General features: G+C 47.1%; 1 protein-coding gene across 1 annotated transcript in view; it reads right to left on the bottom strand.

The window, feature by feature from the left end:
• Positions 1 to 20,220, bottom strand: part of Tubgcp3 (tubulin gamma complex associated protein 3) — a 61,286-nt gene that overhangs the window by 39,933 nt on the left and 1,133 nt on the right. Inside the window, exons 2-8 of the mRNA XM_038326375.2 lie at positions 15,097 to 15,204; positions 10,768 to 10,835; positions 7,017 to 7,094; positions 6,146 to 6,357; positions 4,442 to 4,614; positions 2,359 to 2,477; positions 1,618 to 1,743 (exon numbers count right to left, since the gene is read on the bottom strand). Of these exons, the coding sequence (XP_038182303.1) occupies positions 1,618 to 1,743; positions 2,359 to 2,477; positions 4,442 to 4,614; positions 6,146 to 6,357; positions 7,017 to 7,094; positions 10,768 to 10,835; positions 15,097 to 15,204 (884 nt within the window). The remainder of the gene's footprint in view (positions 1 to 1,617; positions 1,744 to 2,358; positions 2,478 to 4,441; positions 4,615 to 6,145; positions 6,358 to 7,016; positions 7,095 to 10,767; positions 10,836 to 15,096; positions 15,205 to 20,220) is intronic.

Genomic DNA, 20,220 nt, shown 5'->3' with positions numbered 1-20,220 from the left:
AATCAATACAATAGAAGAACAAGATTTAAATACTGTAAGATTCTTATGACACTGCAGTGATGTCTAAGACACACAACTGGCAAGCGTCAGTACCCAGAATGCACAAAGGCAAAGAAACCCAGTCTGAATCTTAAAGGAGAGAGTTGGACATTTCTCAGACACAGCCAATGGGCACCTGAAAAAAAGTGGGGGGACACCAGGGACATGCAGACCAAAACCTGAGAAGCAGTCTGATTCCAGAAGAGCCGCCACTGTCAGGAATGGGGGACCGGGATGGGTGGGGGGGGGGTGACACTGCATCAGTTATGCAGAGGCCCCCCACATAATTATAAAAAGTACAACTTCCAGATGCCAGCACCACACCATAGGTCTCGTGTCCAAAGGATCCAGGGTCAGCATGCTGAAAGGACCCAGGGTCAGCATGCTGAAAGGACCCGGGGTCAGCATGCTGAAAGGACACGGGGTCAGCATGCTGAGGGCAGAGCTGTGCTGCGTCCACCACTGCAGCACTATTCACAGCAGAAACAGAAATGCAGCTGAATTCCACTCAATCAGAAGGAAGGAAGTGTCATGGCAGACAGGATGAAAGGTGAAGTCAGTAAAGGCCCGGCGAGGCCTGCTTCTAGTGTCAGCCCTCAGGAAGAAGGGCAGTGGTCAGCTGGCCAATTCCCTGGACAGCATACAGTACCAGAAGACACTGGCAGGCTCGGGACCAGCAGCTAACTATGCATTCCCACTTCACCTTCCTATTACAAAAGGAAACTACGGAGATTGGACAGAACCTGTGCTGAGTGACAGACATATCTGAGGTCTCACTTTAGAGTCACACTCCTGGCCACCACCCACGCTGTCCTTGTTACACTCCTAGCCACTAGCCCCTCCCATGCTCTGACCACCAGCCACACTCCAGCTGAGTTCCTGGCCACCAGCCACGCTGCCCCTGCAATGCTCCTGGCTATGAGTCATACTGCCCCTGTTACACTCCTGGCTACTAGCCACACTGCCCCGTTACACTCCTGGCTATGAGTCATACTGCCCCTGTTACACTCCTGGCTACTAACCACACTGCCCCGTTATACTCCTGGCTACCAGTCACACTGCCCCTGTTACACTCCTGGCCACCAGTCACACTCCATCACCTCTCTGTGCCGCCTGTGATCCTTTCCATACGTTTCTGTAGATATCACTGGCAGCAACTACTGCCTAAGAATGCAACCGAGACCAAAAGCTCACAAACTAAACCTCTGCAAGAGGCTGGGACTTTGGAAGAACTTCTGCACGCACCTTTCTATCTGTTGCTCCCCTCGAGATCCAGCAGTTGGGGCAGGTGACTGCTTCAAGGGACATGCAGGTCCATCAGTGACCAGCCACGGACATCTGGGAGTGACAGCAGCAGGTCCCCACTTCCCACGACTGTAGCACTAGCAATGTGGGACATCCCTTATCCCTCCCAGGTGGCTCGAGCTCTTTCCTCTGACCTCCATCTGCTGCCCGCTCACCAGCTCCTAGAGTCTACATCTTCTCAGCATAATCCATCACCAAGGACACTGTCCTGAACAAGAGCCCTGACTCAAACCTTAAAGATATTAGGCACTTACCTAACAGTGATGAACATACCTGACCCACAAGTCCAAAAGAGCGGTCCAGACTCCTCTGGTCAGCGTATTTTCTGATTTTATTATGTAACCATCCCAATTCTGCAAGCCGGACTGCTGTGTCCCTCAAAGATCTATTTAAGTTTGCCTGAAAAGTAAACACACCAGAAGTCAAAATTCAAAAGTGAATGCTAGAACTCATCATCAGCCCCAGGCACTTGTTCTAAGAGTCTAACCTTAACCACCCAACACAAGAAAGTCTGAAGTGACTACCACACCACCAAGGGAAGAAAGCATGGCAACAGAGAGGACATAGAGAGTGAGAGGACACCAGGCTCCTGCTGTGTCACCCTGGGAATACCATTCTGGGGCATGCCCACCAGGGACCTTGACAATCCTCAGAGACACAAGGAGCGATGACCCGTGTCCTGCTGAGGAAAGCCAAGAGCAGAGCGTCCACTCAGACGGCACTGGATGCTGTGTCCAGAACAGGACAGCACCCTGGCCTCTGTTTCTCGGTCCCCATCTTCACTACAGCAGCCCCATCAGTGGACTCATGGGAAAGCAAGCACTGCCACAGAGGGCCCGTGACAGACCACATCAGCCACAAAAGGGCAGGGCAAGAAGCCACACCCAGCTGTGCAACTTGTCGAATGCCAAGTCTACCAAGACCAAGGAACGTCAGTCAGTGAGAAGCTTGACATCTGGACCCCACTGAGCTTTCTTGTCTCTGAACACTGCAGGCAGGATCTAGTTCCCATACCTTTCCTTCCACTTTGTAACAGTTTTCAGAGTGGCTCATTTTGATATTTTTGCCATCGATGCCCTGGAATACGTAGAGAATATCTCTTACAAGTGCTGCTTCAGTAACTTCCAACGTGCCTGCAAAGGATTTTTAAAAAACAGTAAGGAACACTCTCCGTGTAAAGTGAGTTGCAGGACTCTTCAGCTGTGTTATCCATTTGCTCCCAGACCACATATATCAGCTCTACTGAGGTGTGGGTGTAAGTGAGCTCAAGAAGCAAGAGAAATGTAAGACAGAAAGTACGGTCTCTCAGAGAGGGGTGGGGCTCCTGGAATGTCCCCACTGAGGTCTTTGAAGACAAGCTTCCCTATGACCATCAGACAGGTAACAACAGCACAAATCAATCATAGGAAGCAGTCACAGAATAGGGGGTTGGGTAATAACAGCTCACTGCAAGGTGAACTCCACTAGAAATGGAGTGCATGGCTAGAAAAGACATCAGTTTTCTCAGGTCTTCTGAAAAAAGGCTACAAGAAACTTAAGGTGTTAAAAATGAGGGCGAAGAGGAAGAGCAACACCCAGAACCCCAGGATGTAGAGGAGACCCAGAGAGACTCAGAAGCAGTCAGATGTAGAGCACCACAGAGTGCAGCTTGAGCAGAGCCTTGGCTGAGTGCAGGATGGCTGCAGTCATCCATCAGGCTAACAGTGTCCTCAGTTCCCACATGGCATTCTTGCCACTTCCAGCTGTGGTTCAGTTATGAAGAAGCAGCTAACAGCCAGCTGTGAGACATGGCTTCCTGTTCTTTCTTTCTTCTTCTGTCCACCTTGACGTGCGCAGGAGTAAACTTCCCTAGTGCGTACAGACTCACTGAGGCTTCCTCAGGAGTAGACCTTGGCTGTCCGTAAGGCCCACCTCCATCTGGCTACTTGAAGTCCATGCTGACAGAGGCGCCTCCCTCCTCTGTGGTTCACTTTACAATCATTTGTGCAACCACTTATTTTAACCTATTTGTAATCCTCTTAGAAGGCATCTCTTGGAAGCAGCAAGAACTACTCAGACTGTTATTATTTTTAAAACTGTCGTTGAAAGTTTATGCCTTTATTTATGCCTTTAGCAAGTACACCCGGGTTAAAGCAGCCAAACTACTACTGTCCCTACCTACCCCACTACTCCTTATTCTCAGCTACTTTCAGGTCCCCTCTGGCTATGCAGGGAAACAGGTCTGTAGGCTGAGGACAGTGCAGAGGCTTGCTCCACATAAGGGTAAGCATCACCTTCTGAATAACCACCTTTACACACAGTAGAATAATGTGGTTGAGAAGGTAGTATATTGCAGGGAGCTGATTTGCCGGCCACCATCACAAGATGGCGCTGAGCCCCTGCAGCGCCGAGTAAACAACTCCATATTAGGCAAGGCTCTAGACAGAACCTCCCACAGGCATGACCCGTGTCCACTCTCCCTATATAAGCAGCTGCCGTTTAGTGCTCCGGGCCCCTCGTTTCCAGCTCTCCCCTTAACCAAGAGGCTCCAATAAAGCGTGATTTGAGAAGAATCCTCAACTCGGTGGTCGTTCTTCCCTGCTGGCCAGGGGGGTTCGCCGCAGTATATGTGGTTAGAATGTAAAATAAAGAAAAAAAATAAAATAAAAGACAAATTCAAAACAAGACAAACAAAAAACCCTTAAAGAGGTCTTCCTTTCCCCAGCACAGAAATGCTAGTGTGTTTCCTTCATATTACCGGCACCATGCTAAGCACCAGTACCATGACCCAGTGATGCCATCCTCCACAGAGCTTGGATTTGGGCATAAGAAGTGATCTTCCTGAAGCTCTGAGAGACTTCCCAGGAAGGACAACAGAATGAGATGGGGAAGGACTAGGACAAGGAGGCAGAGAGTACAGCAGTGGCAACAAATCAATCAGACAGATGGCCGAGAGGTGGCAGGTAGCAGGACTAAAAGCAGGCCACATGAGGTAAGCTCACAAGGCATCCCGACACAGCAGAGACCCTGGGTCTCATCACATGAGGAGTCACTGCACATGAGGGTCCAGCTTTAAGATGAGAGTACAATGGCTTCTAAATATCAAAACGCGTCTCACCATTCTGGTCTCCTTCTCTCCTTGACCTTGTCATGCTGCGGGAAAGGGCATTCGGGAAACCCTTGGAGGTAGGTGTTTGCGAAGAAGGCTGACTTGCAGTCAGGGTCCACGCCAGACGCGGCCCCAGCTGCTGCCGAAGGCCGTCACTGACTCCCGGAGCTTGATGAGACTGCCTAGTGAATGAAGAGACATTTTGGCTTCAGATAACCAGACTGTCCGCCAGAGACAGAAACGTGCCAGGAACTGTCCTTGTGTTCCTACACTAGTGCAGTCTCCTAAACCACAGACCCCAGCAGTCAGCTTCAGGCCCCTTGCACTGTCCTGTCGGGGATGCAGACTCAGCATGCAGACCTAATCCCAGGTAACACCTCTTCCTGCTGTCCACACTTCTCTGCCTTATTTGAGTTCTCGGCAAACACACAGCATACATCATACACACACCTAAGCAGTTTGAAATTCTAAAGTAGTTTTAACATCAAGATCATCATAGCCTTTCATTCATTTAACACCTGGGCCCTGTCTCAGCTGCTGGGCACTAGTCCCCACCCCACCATTTGCATGCACACTGTGAAAAGAAACCCTGCAGCTTTAATTCATTTGAAAAATATACAAACACATAAAATGCAAAGCAAAGTAACCTGGAAAACATATCACAGTTGCTCTGTGAAAAATCTAAGAACCTGATACTGATTTCCAGAGACAACTGTAACAAAACCACTGCTTCTTGGAAGACTGGAGGAGCCATAGGGCTCTCAATTGCACCTGCTGCCCTCAGGGTGCTGTGTGACAGTCATTCTCATCCTGCACTGCCCCCAGGATGAGGAGCACCACCACGCCCGTCCTGCACTGCCCCCAGGATGAGGAGCACTGCCATTCTTGCCCTGCACTGCCCTCAGTGGGGACAGGCTCAGCAATACTACACATCTAAAAAGCACTGTAAATGTAAAATAAAAGCCTAGTTCAGCTCAAAACTCTCTGTCACTTTTTCATGACAACAATAACCACTCTAAATTCCAAGGTCACACATGAGACCCTTTCAGCCAAATATGGGCTTTGGGTCAGCAGTTAAGTGCTATTGGCAAATGTCACAGGCTCATCACAGAGCAACCTGTGTGTGGTCCATGAAATACACACTCAATACCCTCTGTGCCACTTTATAAGTCAAAGTGACTTATGACTCCACTGTGCTCACCTGGAATACAGCATATTTTTGATGCCTATTCTCTGACCACTGCTCCTCTGGAGCTCTATTTTGTGATACTGTGATCACCAGGAATGACGAAGGCAAGAAGCTAAGCCATCTGACTACCTACACACAAAACGTGTACTTAACAGAAAAGAATCCGATGTCCATTAACCGCATAGCCACCTGCTTTCCTCTCAGCCCTGAATGCTATCTCAGCATAAGCAGACTGGATAGAAAGCTGAAAGCCCACACAGCCTTGTCCTAGCTGCACATTTCTGGTTTCCATCCTCTACACACAGCATTAACTGTGAGTCTGAAAAATCACAGTCTAAAGACAATTCACCCTGCTGCTTCTTAAAAGAGCCTAGCTGAAAACCTGGGGACAGACCTCCAACACTGAGACAGACACAACGCCCTAGGAACATGGGTCACTGGTCCTATCATGCTTTGTGTGTGTGTGTCTGTGTGTGTGTGTGTGTGTGTGTGTGTGTGTGTACATGTATGTGAGCTCAAGTTACCCAGGGAGGAAAGGCTGCACAGGTGTGGGGCCACTGAGACCACACATGCCGATGCTGCTGATGCCACTGCTGCCCAAGCTGCCGGAGCTCTGTGCCTGTGTGCTGCGGTCCTGGTAGTTCAAGGGGAGGGTCTGAGGCCTGGCATAGTAGTAAGGCGTTGAGTGAGCATCTCTTGGCAATGCTTGTGCAAATAATGAAGCATAGCTAGTTACCTGAAATGAAGCGCATTGAAAACACACAGGTAAGAAATTGCAGGACGACTTGCCCAAATGCACAGGACCTTTACATTCCCATCCCCATGCTATTTCTGGAACTGGATTTGAATTTCACACTTATTCAAGCAGGTCAGTGGAGATGCTCTGGAACTGCTATAACTGACAGTATGAGGTGTTCTCTGAACTCCAACAGAAAACACAAACAAGTTTAGAAGTCCATCACTGCTACCCGACAAGGAGGTTGGAACAAACCCTCCATCCACACTCCTCAGCCTCTCGCCAGCCAAATGCCTGCAGAACATTCTACTGTACTAGACCCTCCATCAGGGAAGAGCACAGGGATTTACAGCAGGAAGCCTGCTGGTATGACAATGTCAAGTGCTCCCCACACCTGGAAGAACATGAACCCCCTCGGCTTCCCAGATCAGGATGGTCCTGTTTCACAGTGTCAATTCTTTAACAACTCGGGCTGCTCAGTGCACACTGTTACATCAGAATAACACGACCTGCAAACACATCTTCTAGAAACTGCCCTTGGAGAAGAAGTGACTTGACTCCTGGCTTGGTGGGCCTCTTGCTTTTCTCCTGTCAACCTCCCCCTAGGAAAACACGGTAGAAGCCCCATGGGACGCTCGCTGCTGAGGTCGCTCACCCACCTTGCTGGCCTGCTTGCGAGGGTCCTCACTGAGGTTCAGCAGGAGGTAGAGGATTGACCATTTATTTTTCAAAACTCCCTGTTTATAGATTAAAAATAATATTATGAAAGTTATTACCTGTTTTATTGTTTATACTTATTTCCAACATAGGCATACATTTTAAAACCAACCTGTTGACATGTAATCTGAGCTCCCTTCATGAGTCACAAATGGCACTACCCCTCAGAAGGCTGGGAGCCACACTCTGTAACCAGCACCCACAGGTCCTTAACTCCCTGGAAGCAAAATCTGAACTTACCCTGCTTTTAATTAATAAAACTTAACACAAAGTTGGTAAAAGAAATATTATCAAAAGCTGAGGATTAAGCTGGGTATGGTAACACACACCTTTAATCCCAGCACTCAGGATGCAGAGACAAGTGGATCTCTGTGGATTCGAGACCAGCCTCATCAACAGTGAGTTTCAGGTCAGGCCAACCAAGCATACATATTGTGACTTTGTCTGGGCGGGGGGATGAACTGCTTTTCTTGATTAGTGTCCCATTTAGAGCAGAAAAGAACGCCATGGAGAAGGGAAGACAAGGATGGAAAGAGCCCCGCCCCGGTGAGCACCTAACTGCTCTGGTAGAAAGAGACATGTGGGCAAACCACACAACTGGAGAGGAATCTCCAGGGATTCCGCCATGAGGAGCAGAAAGCGTAAACAGGCCATGGACTTAACTGGGCACCCAGGCCCTGCGCATACAAGGAAAGGGCTGGGAGCCTGAGTTGTGCTCTCGGGACACAGCACTTCACCAGCAGCAGTGGCTGGAGGACAGGAAGGAAGACTGCAGCAGTCTGGAAAGGAGCCAGGCCTCTCAGGGTCAGTGAATTAGCCAGGCCCTGGGCCGGCAGGCAAGCCCTCACGGCGCCCCACCTCCGTCTCTCTCATCCGCATCTCAGTCTGTGATAGCAGCAGCTGTCATTCAGAAACATCCCAGGGCCAAGCATTCTATAATGACCACCTCCTGTCATCACCATGATGTCATCGGACTGACTCTCCATCCACAAAGGAAAGGAGAAAGAGATTCACAGCGCTGAGTGAGTACCAGGACTAAACCTGGCTGCCACGCTTCAACACCCAGTGGACGGCGGACAGAAGGTCTGCTGAGAGGAGTCAGGACGGCAATGAACACAAAATGGGTGGGGGCAGGCTGCCTACATACACGTGTGGATACAGAGAGACACAAATTGAGAAATCAGTTCAGAGGATGCATGGCTTTGAACGCCGATGGGAGTTCCCTAAGGCATGTAGGGGTGGAAAAATAGTAGGAAGACCTCTCTCTATGTGACAAAGTGAAGGCCAGAAACCCAGCACTCACTTCGGAAAGGGTGTGAGTGGGGAGAAGTGATGGAGTTGTGGGGGGGAGGGAGGGGGGTAAACAAATGAACAAAACTGCACATACAGAAATCCGTCAATGACATGTTAGAAAGCAAGTCCTATCTTTTCTTCTTTTTTACCACAACACAGGGAACAGCTAATAACCACCAGGTGAGCCAGGTGAGGGATTTACTTAGGAGCTTTCAGAGTGCGCTGAGGTACGGACAGGAACAGGGAAACGAGAAGCTGCAGCAGCCAGTATCCTATACCATTCAAGAAGCCAAGATGGCTTCGTCAGGACCCAGGACACAACACATCAAGCTCCAGCGCTGCATGGCCGCCAGGAGTCGCTGTTCACCCTCAGTCTCTACCCTCCCCACCCAGCTACCTCAAGGGCTACAGCTCCAGATGAAGCCCAGGCAGAGCAACAAGCAATCAACCTGGGTAAACAACGTGCTGAGGGCTGAGCTCACCACAGCTACCCTCAGATTCCTATCAGGTAAGGGCCTTGGTGCAGACACACAGCTTCATGCACTGGGTGTCAACTGATTTTAAGTGTGGACAAACAACATTCCAAAGTGGAGGACCATGAAAACCAAGGTTTCTGAGGACTGTGTGCTTACTCGGAGCTGCGCACGGCGCCTGACCCTTCACACATGCAGGGGCTGCCCGGGCTTGCTGCACCATCCCCGCCTGTCAGTCACTCCCAGCTGCGCACTGCACTTCTGTCCCCAGACAAGCCACTGCCTTGCTACCAGCCACACTGGAACTCAGTTCAGAACCCAATGCCTTCTATCACACCTGGACCCTCCCTGCTCTAGCTCTGAAACAATGTGCACCCTGAACCCTTCCTCACAAGGCGCCCTGGGACACACACAGCAGATGAGACACCCTCACTGATCAGAAAACAGGACAAAATAGTATCAATGACCTCTGTACTTTTTTTTAAATAAAAAAAAAAAAAAAAGGAATGGCTACTTATCTGGGCATATTTCCTGCTTTAGGATTATTAGGGCACTGTCTTGTAGGTTTTAAAACACGGTTCATCTCCAGAATGGAAAATTCAACTAGGCTGGGTTTGTAGGCTAGCTGTGCATTGTTATGAATGGGGAAAAGCCAGCCACCATTTACAGCAATGTTTAGGAACCAGGTGAGGTGGCTTAGACCTTGTAATTCCAGAACACGGGGCCCTGAAGCAGGAGGACTGCTGTGAGCGCAAGGCCAACATGGGCCACACAGAGAGTTTCAGCACAGCGTGGTTAAAGTGTTATAGACCATCTCAAAAAACATAGATAGATAGATAGATGGATGGATGGATGGATGGATGGATGGATGGACAGATGAGATAGATGATAGACAGATGATAAGTAGATAGGTAGATAGACAGATCACAGACAGGCAATCAAGCAAGTATAGGAATAAACAGAGTTTCAAATAAACTTTTAGAAAATAATCTTCTTAAATTTCAGTTTCCCAAGCGCACCTCAGCCCAGTGGCAGCCGACACAACAGGTTTTGCTGCAGAAAACTATCTCTGTGTTCCCAGCAAGGCCAAGCAGCTCCCTGACCACAGCACATTAAGCCCCTTTGTCACACCTGAGGAGCAGAAGTCATTCCCAGGGGAACAACGGCTGACAAAAAGCAAAAGTGATACTACAGTTGGAAACCACTCCCCAGGAGAGGCAGACTGCACACAAAGCTCTCAAGTCTTACTTCGTAAGCACTGTCCAGGATGGAGAGATGCTACACAGGCAGTGAACCAGGTCAATAAGCTGCATTAAGGAATCGACCCTGCAAACAGGCAGTAAGCTCACTCCAGGGCACAAAGAGGCCAGAACTGGAGAACCGTAAACAAGCTCAGGCTCTGCAGCCCTGGTCCCCTTGGCACTGTCTCAGGCTGACAGAGCTGTGGAGCAAACACTGAACTCTGGGTCCTTAGGCCTCTCTACAGAAGGAAAGAGAGAGCTGGGTGAACTCGGTGCCTCTGCGGTCAGAAACCACAAAATCTAACCTTTTTGACAGAGGCTGACAAGACTATCAAAATGTTAGATTAGGATAATTTTCAAGTATCAGTATCTAATTACAAAGGGTTCAAAACTTTCTTTCTCTTTGCAGCAATTAAATGAGTTACTTAGATACCCGAGATCAGCCATGGGAGTGTCGGCTGTAGTGGGGACAGAGCACCTACTCCTGGAAATGTCATTAAAGCAACTGCAGTGCGAACTGGAGCACACACCAGAAGTCAACTAGCAGTTCTGACACTGGCTTTCGTAAGAAGAAGTGCTACCTACACTAATGGCCAAAGCAGGGGAGTTTCAAAAGATATCACCCAAGGACATCCAAGCATTCCCAAGCCATCCTCCATTCCAACATCCAAAACATTTCACCGCACCTGTGAATGAAGCTTTCTGTGCAGCTCAGAAAACAACGCAGCGTCTGCTTCTCTCCTTTGTCGAATAACTGAAAATTTAGAAAAGGAATTGAGTCTATTAGTTGCACACACCAAGATTCAACGTTAGGAAATCATTTCATCTGTGCTAACAGACTTGGAAGTGCTGGAAAGAATCCAAAAAAACAGGACGAGAGACTTTTAGCAGTATCAGTCTGTCCCTCTGGGTATGTAAAGCATGGAGACTATCAGGCTGGGATAAGAAGAGGTCTGTCTACAAATACTGACTGACCCACAGTGAAGCCAGCTATCAACTCTACTAGTGAATAACAGCTACTGGGAGAGAGGGAGGGAGGGAGGGAGGGAGGGAGGGAGGGAGGGAGGGAGGGACGGAGGAAGGGACGGAGGGAGGGAGGGGGAGAAGGAAGGAGGGAGGGAGGGGGAGAAGGAAGGAGGGAGGAAGGGGGAGAAGGAAAGAGTTATTTAGGAAATGAAAACATGAATTCATAAGATCACCATACATGACAGTTCATCTGATTTTAAAAGCCACATTCTAGCCAGGTGTGGTGGTGCAGGTCTTTAATCCTAGCACTCAGAAGGCAGGGGCAGGAGATCTCTGGAAGTTCAAGGCCAGCCTCGTTGACCTGCAAAGGCTACATAGGGACAAGACTTTGACTCAAAAAAAGTCCCATTCTAACATTTTGCTAAGATGTGTGACAGTATTCCATTTTGCTTCAGCATAAAAATAACAACTTACTGTTTCAAACTAAATACTGGTTTGTTTATTTATTATTATTAATTTAATTTTCATTATTTTATTATTCTTTTGTTGGTGGTGATTATTTTACTAATAATTAATTTTTATCAGTTTTCATTTTACTGATAAATGTCTAGATATTCCAGTTCTGCGTACAATCATCATGAGCAGCAGTAGCCAATGGCAAACTCACTCTATGTTCTGTTCCACGATGAGGCACAAGATTCACACCAGACACGAGTCCCCTGAGGAACACACTGCACACAGAGGAAACAACCCTGCTAGTAGACAAAGCACCACATTTAAAGCCAACTAGAAGCTGAGAATGTTGGGCACATAATCCTGTACTCAGACCACTGAGGCAGTAAGACAGAGACTGAAGTCAGCCTGAGCTGCATAGTGAATTCTAGTCACCTGATGCCATCTCCTGTACTAACCATGAACTGCAGTAGAGCTGATCCCGGCTCCTGCACTAACCATGAACTGCAGCAGACACAAGGATGGAGCAGATCCCGGCTCCTGCACTAATCATGAACTAAACATAGAACTTTTTCTTGTTAATTTGAGTTTTGAGAAAAGTACTCTGGCTGGCCTGGAGCTCACTATGTAGACCAGGCTGGCCTTGGACTGTGCCTTCCAAAGTGCTGGAATTAAGGCCTGTACCACCATGCTTGGCAAACTACATATAGAGACAGGAATGACTCTAACCCTGGTACCCAGCATTAACCCAATTAACCACATATAGACAGGAATAGATCTGACCCTGGTGCTCTGCACACAGAGACGCTGTTCAGCTTCCTCCAGAGAACACAGCTAGCCATGGAGACCAATAAAACCAATCCTAGTGAAATGTAATACAGCTGTTACCTTTCAACAACCAAAATGGCCAGGAGGTGGCGGCACACACCTTTAATCCCTACCTTCAGAGGAGAGGGAAGCAGATGGATCTCTGTGAGTTCGAGGCCAGCCTGGTCTACAAAGTCAGTTGCCAGAACTGTTATACAAAGAAATTCTGTCTTGAAAAACAAACAAAAAAACAACAGAAACAGACTCCAAATAAAGACAGCCATGACACCGAGCAATTGATGCTCAATTGTGAAATTGAAAACTGCTAGCTAGGGCTGGAGAGATGGCTCAGAGGTTAAGAGCATTGCCTGCTCTTCCAAAGGTCCTGAGTTCAATTCCCAGCAACCACATGGTGGCTCACAACCATCTGTAATGGGGTCTGGTGCTCTCTTCTGGCCTGCAGGCATACACACAGACAGAATGCTGTATACATAATAAATTTAAAAAAAAAACTGTTAGCTACAGTCCAGTCACACAGTCAGCAACTGAGCATTCACAAGCAAGCACCGCTTTCCCTGCTAAGTCACTAGCAAAGGTAGAGTCCTGACTTACAATGCACTCCACTTTGCCAATGTGAGAGACGAGGAAACTAACGGAACCCTCTCCTGAGTGACTGCGCTGGTATGGGTTTCAATCCAAAACTTACTGATATTTACAATTGAAGTCAGCCATGGAAATGAATTTCCCGTGATGTTCTAGAAGACGGACTGACTATAGCTTGAATAGTCTAGGATGCCAACAACCATAGTCAGTTTCCAATGCCGGAGAATGATGACATGGGACAGGCCAACATAGCAACTGGACAAGAGGACCACAGGCAGTGAGGGTAGTGTCACCAACGAGGACAAGAACAGCAAAAGACACTTGCTGGTGGTACACACACGCACAGCGCTAAACCAGCAACATATACGTTCATCGTTCGCAGAGGAAGCTATGCACTAGTTTCCTTAAGAAAAAGCAACTTATGGGACTGCCTGAAGATCTATAGTTATGAATGGCATAACTGTGACATACACTGGCAATGAGCTCACCAGGAGCCCATAAAATCAAATCTATAAGGGAAATTATGTTTACAGGGCACCCACTAGGCAGGGCTTTGGGTGGTAATCTAGAATGCAAGCAGTTTGGAGCTCATTGAAAGAGCTCACATTGACAGGGCACTAAACAGACATGAAAAGAAAGTAAGTTTCACTATTTAGTAACAGGCCAGAACACCCTCCCCCTGCTACTCTTCTGCTTATTTAACTAGTAAGGTAGGGTCCTAGAGCCCTGGGGGATGTCTGAAATCTCCAATACCTCTCAGGAAGTGCTCTGACTTTCTTCAGCATACCTGATTTACAGGGTTCAGCACCCTTATGCTTTGGGGCCACTAAGAAAAATAAGGTAGCTCAGTATGGTGACACATGCTTATTAGCCTAGCCTTTTGGGAAATGAGACAGAAAGATGGCAAGTTTGAAGCCAGCCAGGACCACGAGAAGCACAGGTCATGGATAACACAACCCTCACTCTGGTGACAGCGAAGGCAGCTCCACGACTAATGAGACCAGGTGGGCAGCACACACAGAATGCACAGACTAAACAAAGAGGTGACCCTAGGCCGGGCAGGAAGTTGTGGAGTGGCATCAGACTTCAACACACTCCTTAAGATGGCAGGCCATTTAACTTACAATCATTAGTTTCAGGGATGGATTTTTCCACCACTATTTTCCACCCATTGTTGGCAACGGGTAACTTGAACCCAAGAAAGTAAAGCAGCTGACAAGGAGGACCATTGCAGGTGCACTCTGTAGGGGTGACCACTGAGTGTCACAGCAAGGCTGCCATTGTAGCCGCTGAGTCCTTAAGGAATCACACTGCTGAAGTCACTCCAGAGCCACAGCCTCAGATCTGTCACCAGCCAACACTCCCAACTCTGTGTTACAGCTCTGGAAGATCACAGCCACACAGACTGCCAGCCCATGCAGTTCTTAATTCGACGGCTTGGGGCAGGAATCCAGGCCATACAGAACGACTTCCTAGGAGTACCATTGCCAGACTGCAAACATTTAGAAATCTCCCCACCAGGACTGAACAGCTCTCCCACGACTGCAGCAGACTGCCTGCCACTGAGAGCCTAGACACCAGAACACACTCCACAGGCTGAGAAGGCTGGCGGAGCCAACCTCACCCAACCCAACTACTGTTACCAAACCAAGGGTCATGAGTGGAGAACCTTCTCCACGGCGTCACCACTTAAGAGGGCTGTAAGGGCCGTCGCAGAAGTAAAATGCTCGCCCTGTTCTGAAACGCTGCAACTCTGACACAACACAGAGAGTGGTTACTGTCATGTCATATGAGGGACTGGAAATCAGAGTCTCTCTATCTTTTGTCTCCTAAAACTAAATAAGCATTATGACACATTTAAAATAAACTTTCACTATATTTTAATGCCAAGACAAAATTAAACTGTCCTTATTTTTAATAGTACCTATAATTAAAACATGCTTGAGAAACGCATACACTCATGCACATGCATACACACGTGCATACACAAACACAGACAGGCATGTATACACACATATGTATATATCCATGTACACGCACATATGTGACCACACATACAAATACTTGGATACATGTATAAACACATGTAAACACACATATGAGCATGCACATACACATGTCACATAGTTTCTTAAGTTCTCACAAGTTTCATAATCCAACACATAATAGTTAACAAAAATACATACGTTCTTTCTTGATTTTTTCAGCTACTAGAAATTCATCTCTCTCAACAGTTGGAGCAAAGTTGCTGCCGATGACTCTCACAGCAAACTGGAACTGCTGGGCGACATCAGCTGCAAGGGGAGCAAAGGGAGCAGGTTACAGCGGCGGTTTTCATGGCCAGAGCACGCGGGTCAAGGGCACAGGCCACTCTGCCCAGTCCTAACTCAAAGACAGAAAAGCCACAATGACATCAACGACTGAGAGAAAGAGTTCTGTAAACTACGGGAAAGATAGCAGAGATACAGAAAAATCCTGAAAGAAAACCAAACTGGACAACCAGCCATTTTAAAAGAAGTGATTAAAGTCACAGCCCGACAAGGAACTGAGAAAAGTAAGCCTGGCCAAGATCTCTGAGCAGCTCCAGGAAGAAAGGGACAGGATTTATGTACATACTTCTACAGTGTATGTTACAACATAGGTTGTCTCTGCTTCTTAAAGAAATACATTGGGGGCTGGAGAAATGGCTCAGAGGTTAAGAGCATTGTCTGCTCTTCCAAAGGTCATGAGTTCAATTCTCAGCAACCACATGGTGGCTCACAACCATCTGTAGTGGGGTCTGGTGCCCTCTTCTGGCCTGCAGGCATACACACAGACAGAATACTGTATACATAATAAATAAATAAATATTTAAAAAAAAAAAAGAAATACATTGGGGGCTGGAGAGATGGCTCAGTGGGTAAGAGCACTGATTGCTCTTCCAGAGGTCCTGAGTTCAATTCCCAGCAACCACATGGTGGCTCACAACCACCTATAATGAGATCTGGCGCCCTCTTCTGGCCTAGAGGCAGGATACCGTATAAATAAACAAACACAAAGCTGAGGCTAAAGCAGCTGAAATGAGGAGGACATGAGTTCACCACAGCAGGAGTGAACGCAGAGGGAAAAGCTGGAGAGCGACGGGTGCCTGGCTCTCCTTCCAGGATGACACTGAAAGCCCAATGTGCAGAGACAGGATGGCAAGGGGAGTGGGGACCGTCTTCCCTTTCTGAGCTGCAATGATAGAAACTCTGACAGGCAACTCAGGCGGGAAAGGCTCATCTGACTCACAACTCTAAGTCACAGCCCATCGAGTCCACCACTGTAGGACAAAGGGCAGTGACCTGAACCAGCTCGTCACACTACAACAGTCAAGAAAGTAATGAACTGTATGCAGGCGGCCAGCTCCCTTTCTCCACTCTCATAGAGCCAAGATCCTCAGCCTAGGTGATGGTGACACCCACAGTAGGCAGGACTGCCCACAAATCAAGATAATTCCCCATGGACATTCCACTAGGCCAACCTGGACAATCTCTCATTGAGACTGCCTTTTGGCTGGGGGGGGGGCCTATATTGAATTATGGTGATAATTAAGACTAATCACAATTTCACCTCTTGTCAACTTGACAAGTCACTTTAAGCCATATCCTTCTGATGTTTTTCACCAAAAGTCTCAAGTTATCCTCTGTGGTGGTTGGAATAGAAATGCCCCCACCATGCGCAGACGCTCATAGATTTGAATGTTTGGTCATTAGAGAGTGGAGCTAATTGAGAGGGATGTCACTGGAGGTGGGCTTTGAGGTTTCAGAAGTCCAAGTCAGGCCCAGTGGCTCTCACTCTTCCTGTTGCCAGTGGATCCAGATGTAGAACTCTCAGCTCCTTCTCCCATACCATGTCTGCCTGCCTGTTTGCCATGCTGATAATGAACTAAATCTCTGAAACTGTAAGTCTTAATTAAATACTTTCCCTCATAAGAGTTGACAGGGTCATGGTGTCTCTTCACAGCAATAGAACACTAGGACAGAACTTGGTACCAGAAGTGGGGTATTGCTGTGACAGGCCAGCCAACCAAGCATGTTGGCAGAATGTGGACTTTGGGCTAGGAAAGCAGTTGAAAGCTTTAGGGGGGGGGGGGGCTAATGGGGCATACTAGTAAGAGCATGGAAGATGGTGATGAGAAAAATTAGGATTATGACGACCAGCTCAAGAGGTTTCAGAGAAGAGTATTAGTAAATGACCAGTAAGTGACATCCTCATATTTTGGCAAAGAATGCTTTTTGCCCTTGTCTGAAAAATCTGCCTGAGGGTAAAGAGTCTTGGATTAATGGCACTGGCAGAGGAGATTTCAAGACAACCTAGTATTGACTGTGTTATGTGGTTATTAGTGGCCACTCTTATGCAGATTCACAAAGAAAAAGAGCAAGTTGAGCAAGGAAAAATACAAAATGTACAGTGTGAGGAGAAAAGGAACATCAGGAAGTGTAATGAGCCTAAGGTCCAGGAGATAAAACGCGACTGTCAAGCTGCCACTACATGATGAAAACGGCACTTCTGCTCTACAGAACCCCATCTAATCATGAGAAACATATCAAACAAGCCTACAAAATAAACTTTTAACTTCAAACTAGGCAAGCTCACCAAAAAACAAAAATCAAGAAAGACCCAAGTCCAGAGGAGCCCATGGAGACCTGAAGAATAAGAAGACAGAGCCTCAAGCTAAAAGGAAGCGTAAGTATGAAGCAACACCTGAGTAAGCCTAAAAAGTTAAAGATTCTACAAAGATGAAGAATTAGAACTTCTGTGACTGTGCACAGGTAGGGTGTTGTGGGTCTGGAGCTAAGCTGTCTTAAAGGCCATTCACTGTTCACCGCTGTGTCTGACCTAACATCTGTCCTTGTGACTAGTAGGTAAGTGTCTTGGAATGCAGAGAACCCCAGCCTCCACCAACCCTAAGATGAGAATGTCATCACATAGTGCCTGAGGCCAATAACAGATTCCCTGCTTTGCTGTAACCCACCTACCTGACATTCACTCCAATATACTCGACAAGTACCTCGACTGATGACTCTATTTTATTGTTACTAAACCTCATGAAACTAAGCATGCTGGGACAAGGCACTAGGGGTAACCCGAATCTGTGTTCCCACACCACAGTCACTTATGTTTGGCTCCAGAATAAGCTGTCTCTTACTCCCTTTGAGCGGGAGCTGTGCTTCTGCATCAGTAACATCAATGTATTACTACTGACTGACAGTGCACCTCAGGAAGCAAGACGCCAAGACAAAAGAGGTGGTGCTGGGAAAATGAGGACTGTGTGTGCAATTCTCTTGTACATCTAAACCTTTCTGAAACATTAGGTACTTTTAAAAACCACCCTGACATGAGGCCCTTTCCTTCACAAATGTTGGCGTTAACTAGTCTGGCACGGCCGATGCTATCAACATTCTTTAAGGTTCCATTTCAACACCTTCAGTCTTCAAGACAAAAATAAAGCAAGTACGGATGGGGGAGGGGGTCCTTTGGTAAACTCAAAACTGAATCTCGACTTGTACCATATAGCAAAAATCTAAGTCATAACACGCTTAACAAATATAATACAGCCTCTCCTAGGGGAAAAGATGAAAAGAAAGAAATCTTTATGATTTTAGACTTGGTAACAGTTCTTCACATGACACCAAAATCATGATCATTTTAAATATTTTTTCTTTTATTTATGGGGCTGGAGGATAGCATCCATACAGAAATCAAAGGGCTATTTTCTGGACTCAGTCCTTGCCTTGCCTTCCACCTTGCTGAGAAAGCAGTCTCTCTTGCTATTCTTGTCACTCAGCAGCAGCAACAAACTCCAAAGCAGCTGGCTGTGGGCTTCCAGATGAGTCTCCCATCTCTGCCTCCCACGGTGCTGTTATTACAAACGCATGCTGCCATGTAAGGCTTTTACATGGCTCTGGAGACGGCAGAGCCAAGTGCTTTTACCTGCTGAGCTACCTCCCTGCCCCTCCCCTTTCTGATACAGATAAACTGAAATTCATCAAGATTTGGAGGCCAGAGAGACAGCTCAACAGGGCAGAGCACTGATTGCTCTCCCAAAAGACCAGGATCCAATTTCCAGCACCCACATGTGGGCTCACAACCATCAGCAACTCCAGTTGCGGGAGATCCTCCACCCTACTCTGTCCTCTGCTGATCACGCGCGCGCGCACACACACACACACACACACACACACACACGATGCACAGGCAGATATGCAAGTAAAATACCTATACACATTTTTAAAGGATTTATTTATTTATTATTATGTATACAACAATCTGCCTTCATGTATGCCCGCACGTCAGAAGAGGGTGCCAGGTATCATTACAGATGGTTGTGAGTCACAATGTGGTTGCTAGGAATTGAACTCAGGACCTCTGGAAGAGCGGCCAGTGCTTTTAACCACTGGGCCATCTCTCCAGTCCATCTATATACATCTTTTAATCTCAAAAAAACTTTTTAAAATGTGAAAAATTTTGTCTGCCAAAAAAAAACTGTTAAGACTTAAAATACTGGAAAAAAAACATTTTCAGAACACTAAACTAAGGTCTCGTCTGCAAAACATAAAGAACACTCAAAACTATAAGGGTGGAAGAAGCAGCTCAGCAAGGACATAAGCAGACGCTGGGGAGAAAACAAAACGAATCACACACAGCATTAGAAAGGTGTCCGAAGGTCTGTTAAAAGGAAGTCATGAAAAGATGCTCAGCAGCACCAGGGACAACAAGCTACTGCTACACACCTGTCAGACCAGGACAAAACTCCAACAAAGTGTGTGAGAACAGAGACACTAGTCCCCTCAGCAACTCTCCACTCCATCCACAGAGAGCCACCGTCATCTTTAATGAGCTTTGTGTAGTATTTTATCCTGTATCTAAGACCAGTGACTCCCAACTCAGACATAATCATAAACGGGGGAGGATGGGATGGTACAGAATTTTGCTAAAAATCATTTGTAAGCTGTGAAACTTCTACCAATCCAAAGGGACCTTTCTGTAAAAAAAAAAAAAAATTCTAATTTAGAAATTCATAATGAATAACTTCGAAATCCAGTTATAACCATGAGGTTCTTTCTAGAAGGTAAAATTTTGGACCCAATGCAATAAAGGAAAAATGATGTTAGGGTACATTAAGTCATAACTAATAGCCTTGGATTTCACCTATGACTGGGACACTCCACCAGAAAGGACACTCTCCCCAGACGCTGAAACCACCCTCACTCACTCTCACTGGGTCGCTGGGATAGCGGCTTTAATTCCCGGAGACTTACTTTCCCCTCGACTCCTATCGGCTTACC

Source organism: Arvicola amphibius, chromosome 4 (genome assembly GCF_903992535.2).
Source record: "Arvicola amphibius chromosome 4, mArvAmp1.2, whole genome shotgun sequence".
In the NCBI taxonomy this organism is placed as follows: Eukaryota; Metazoa; Chordata; class Mammalia; order Rodentia; family Cricetidae; genus Arvicola; species Arvicola amphibius.
The sequence above is the reverse complement of the archived record's forward strand: the minus strand, read 5'-3'. Positions and strand labels throughout refer to the sequence as shown.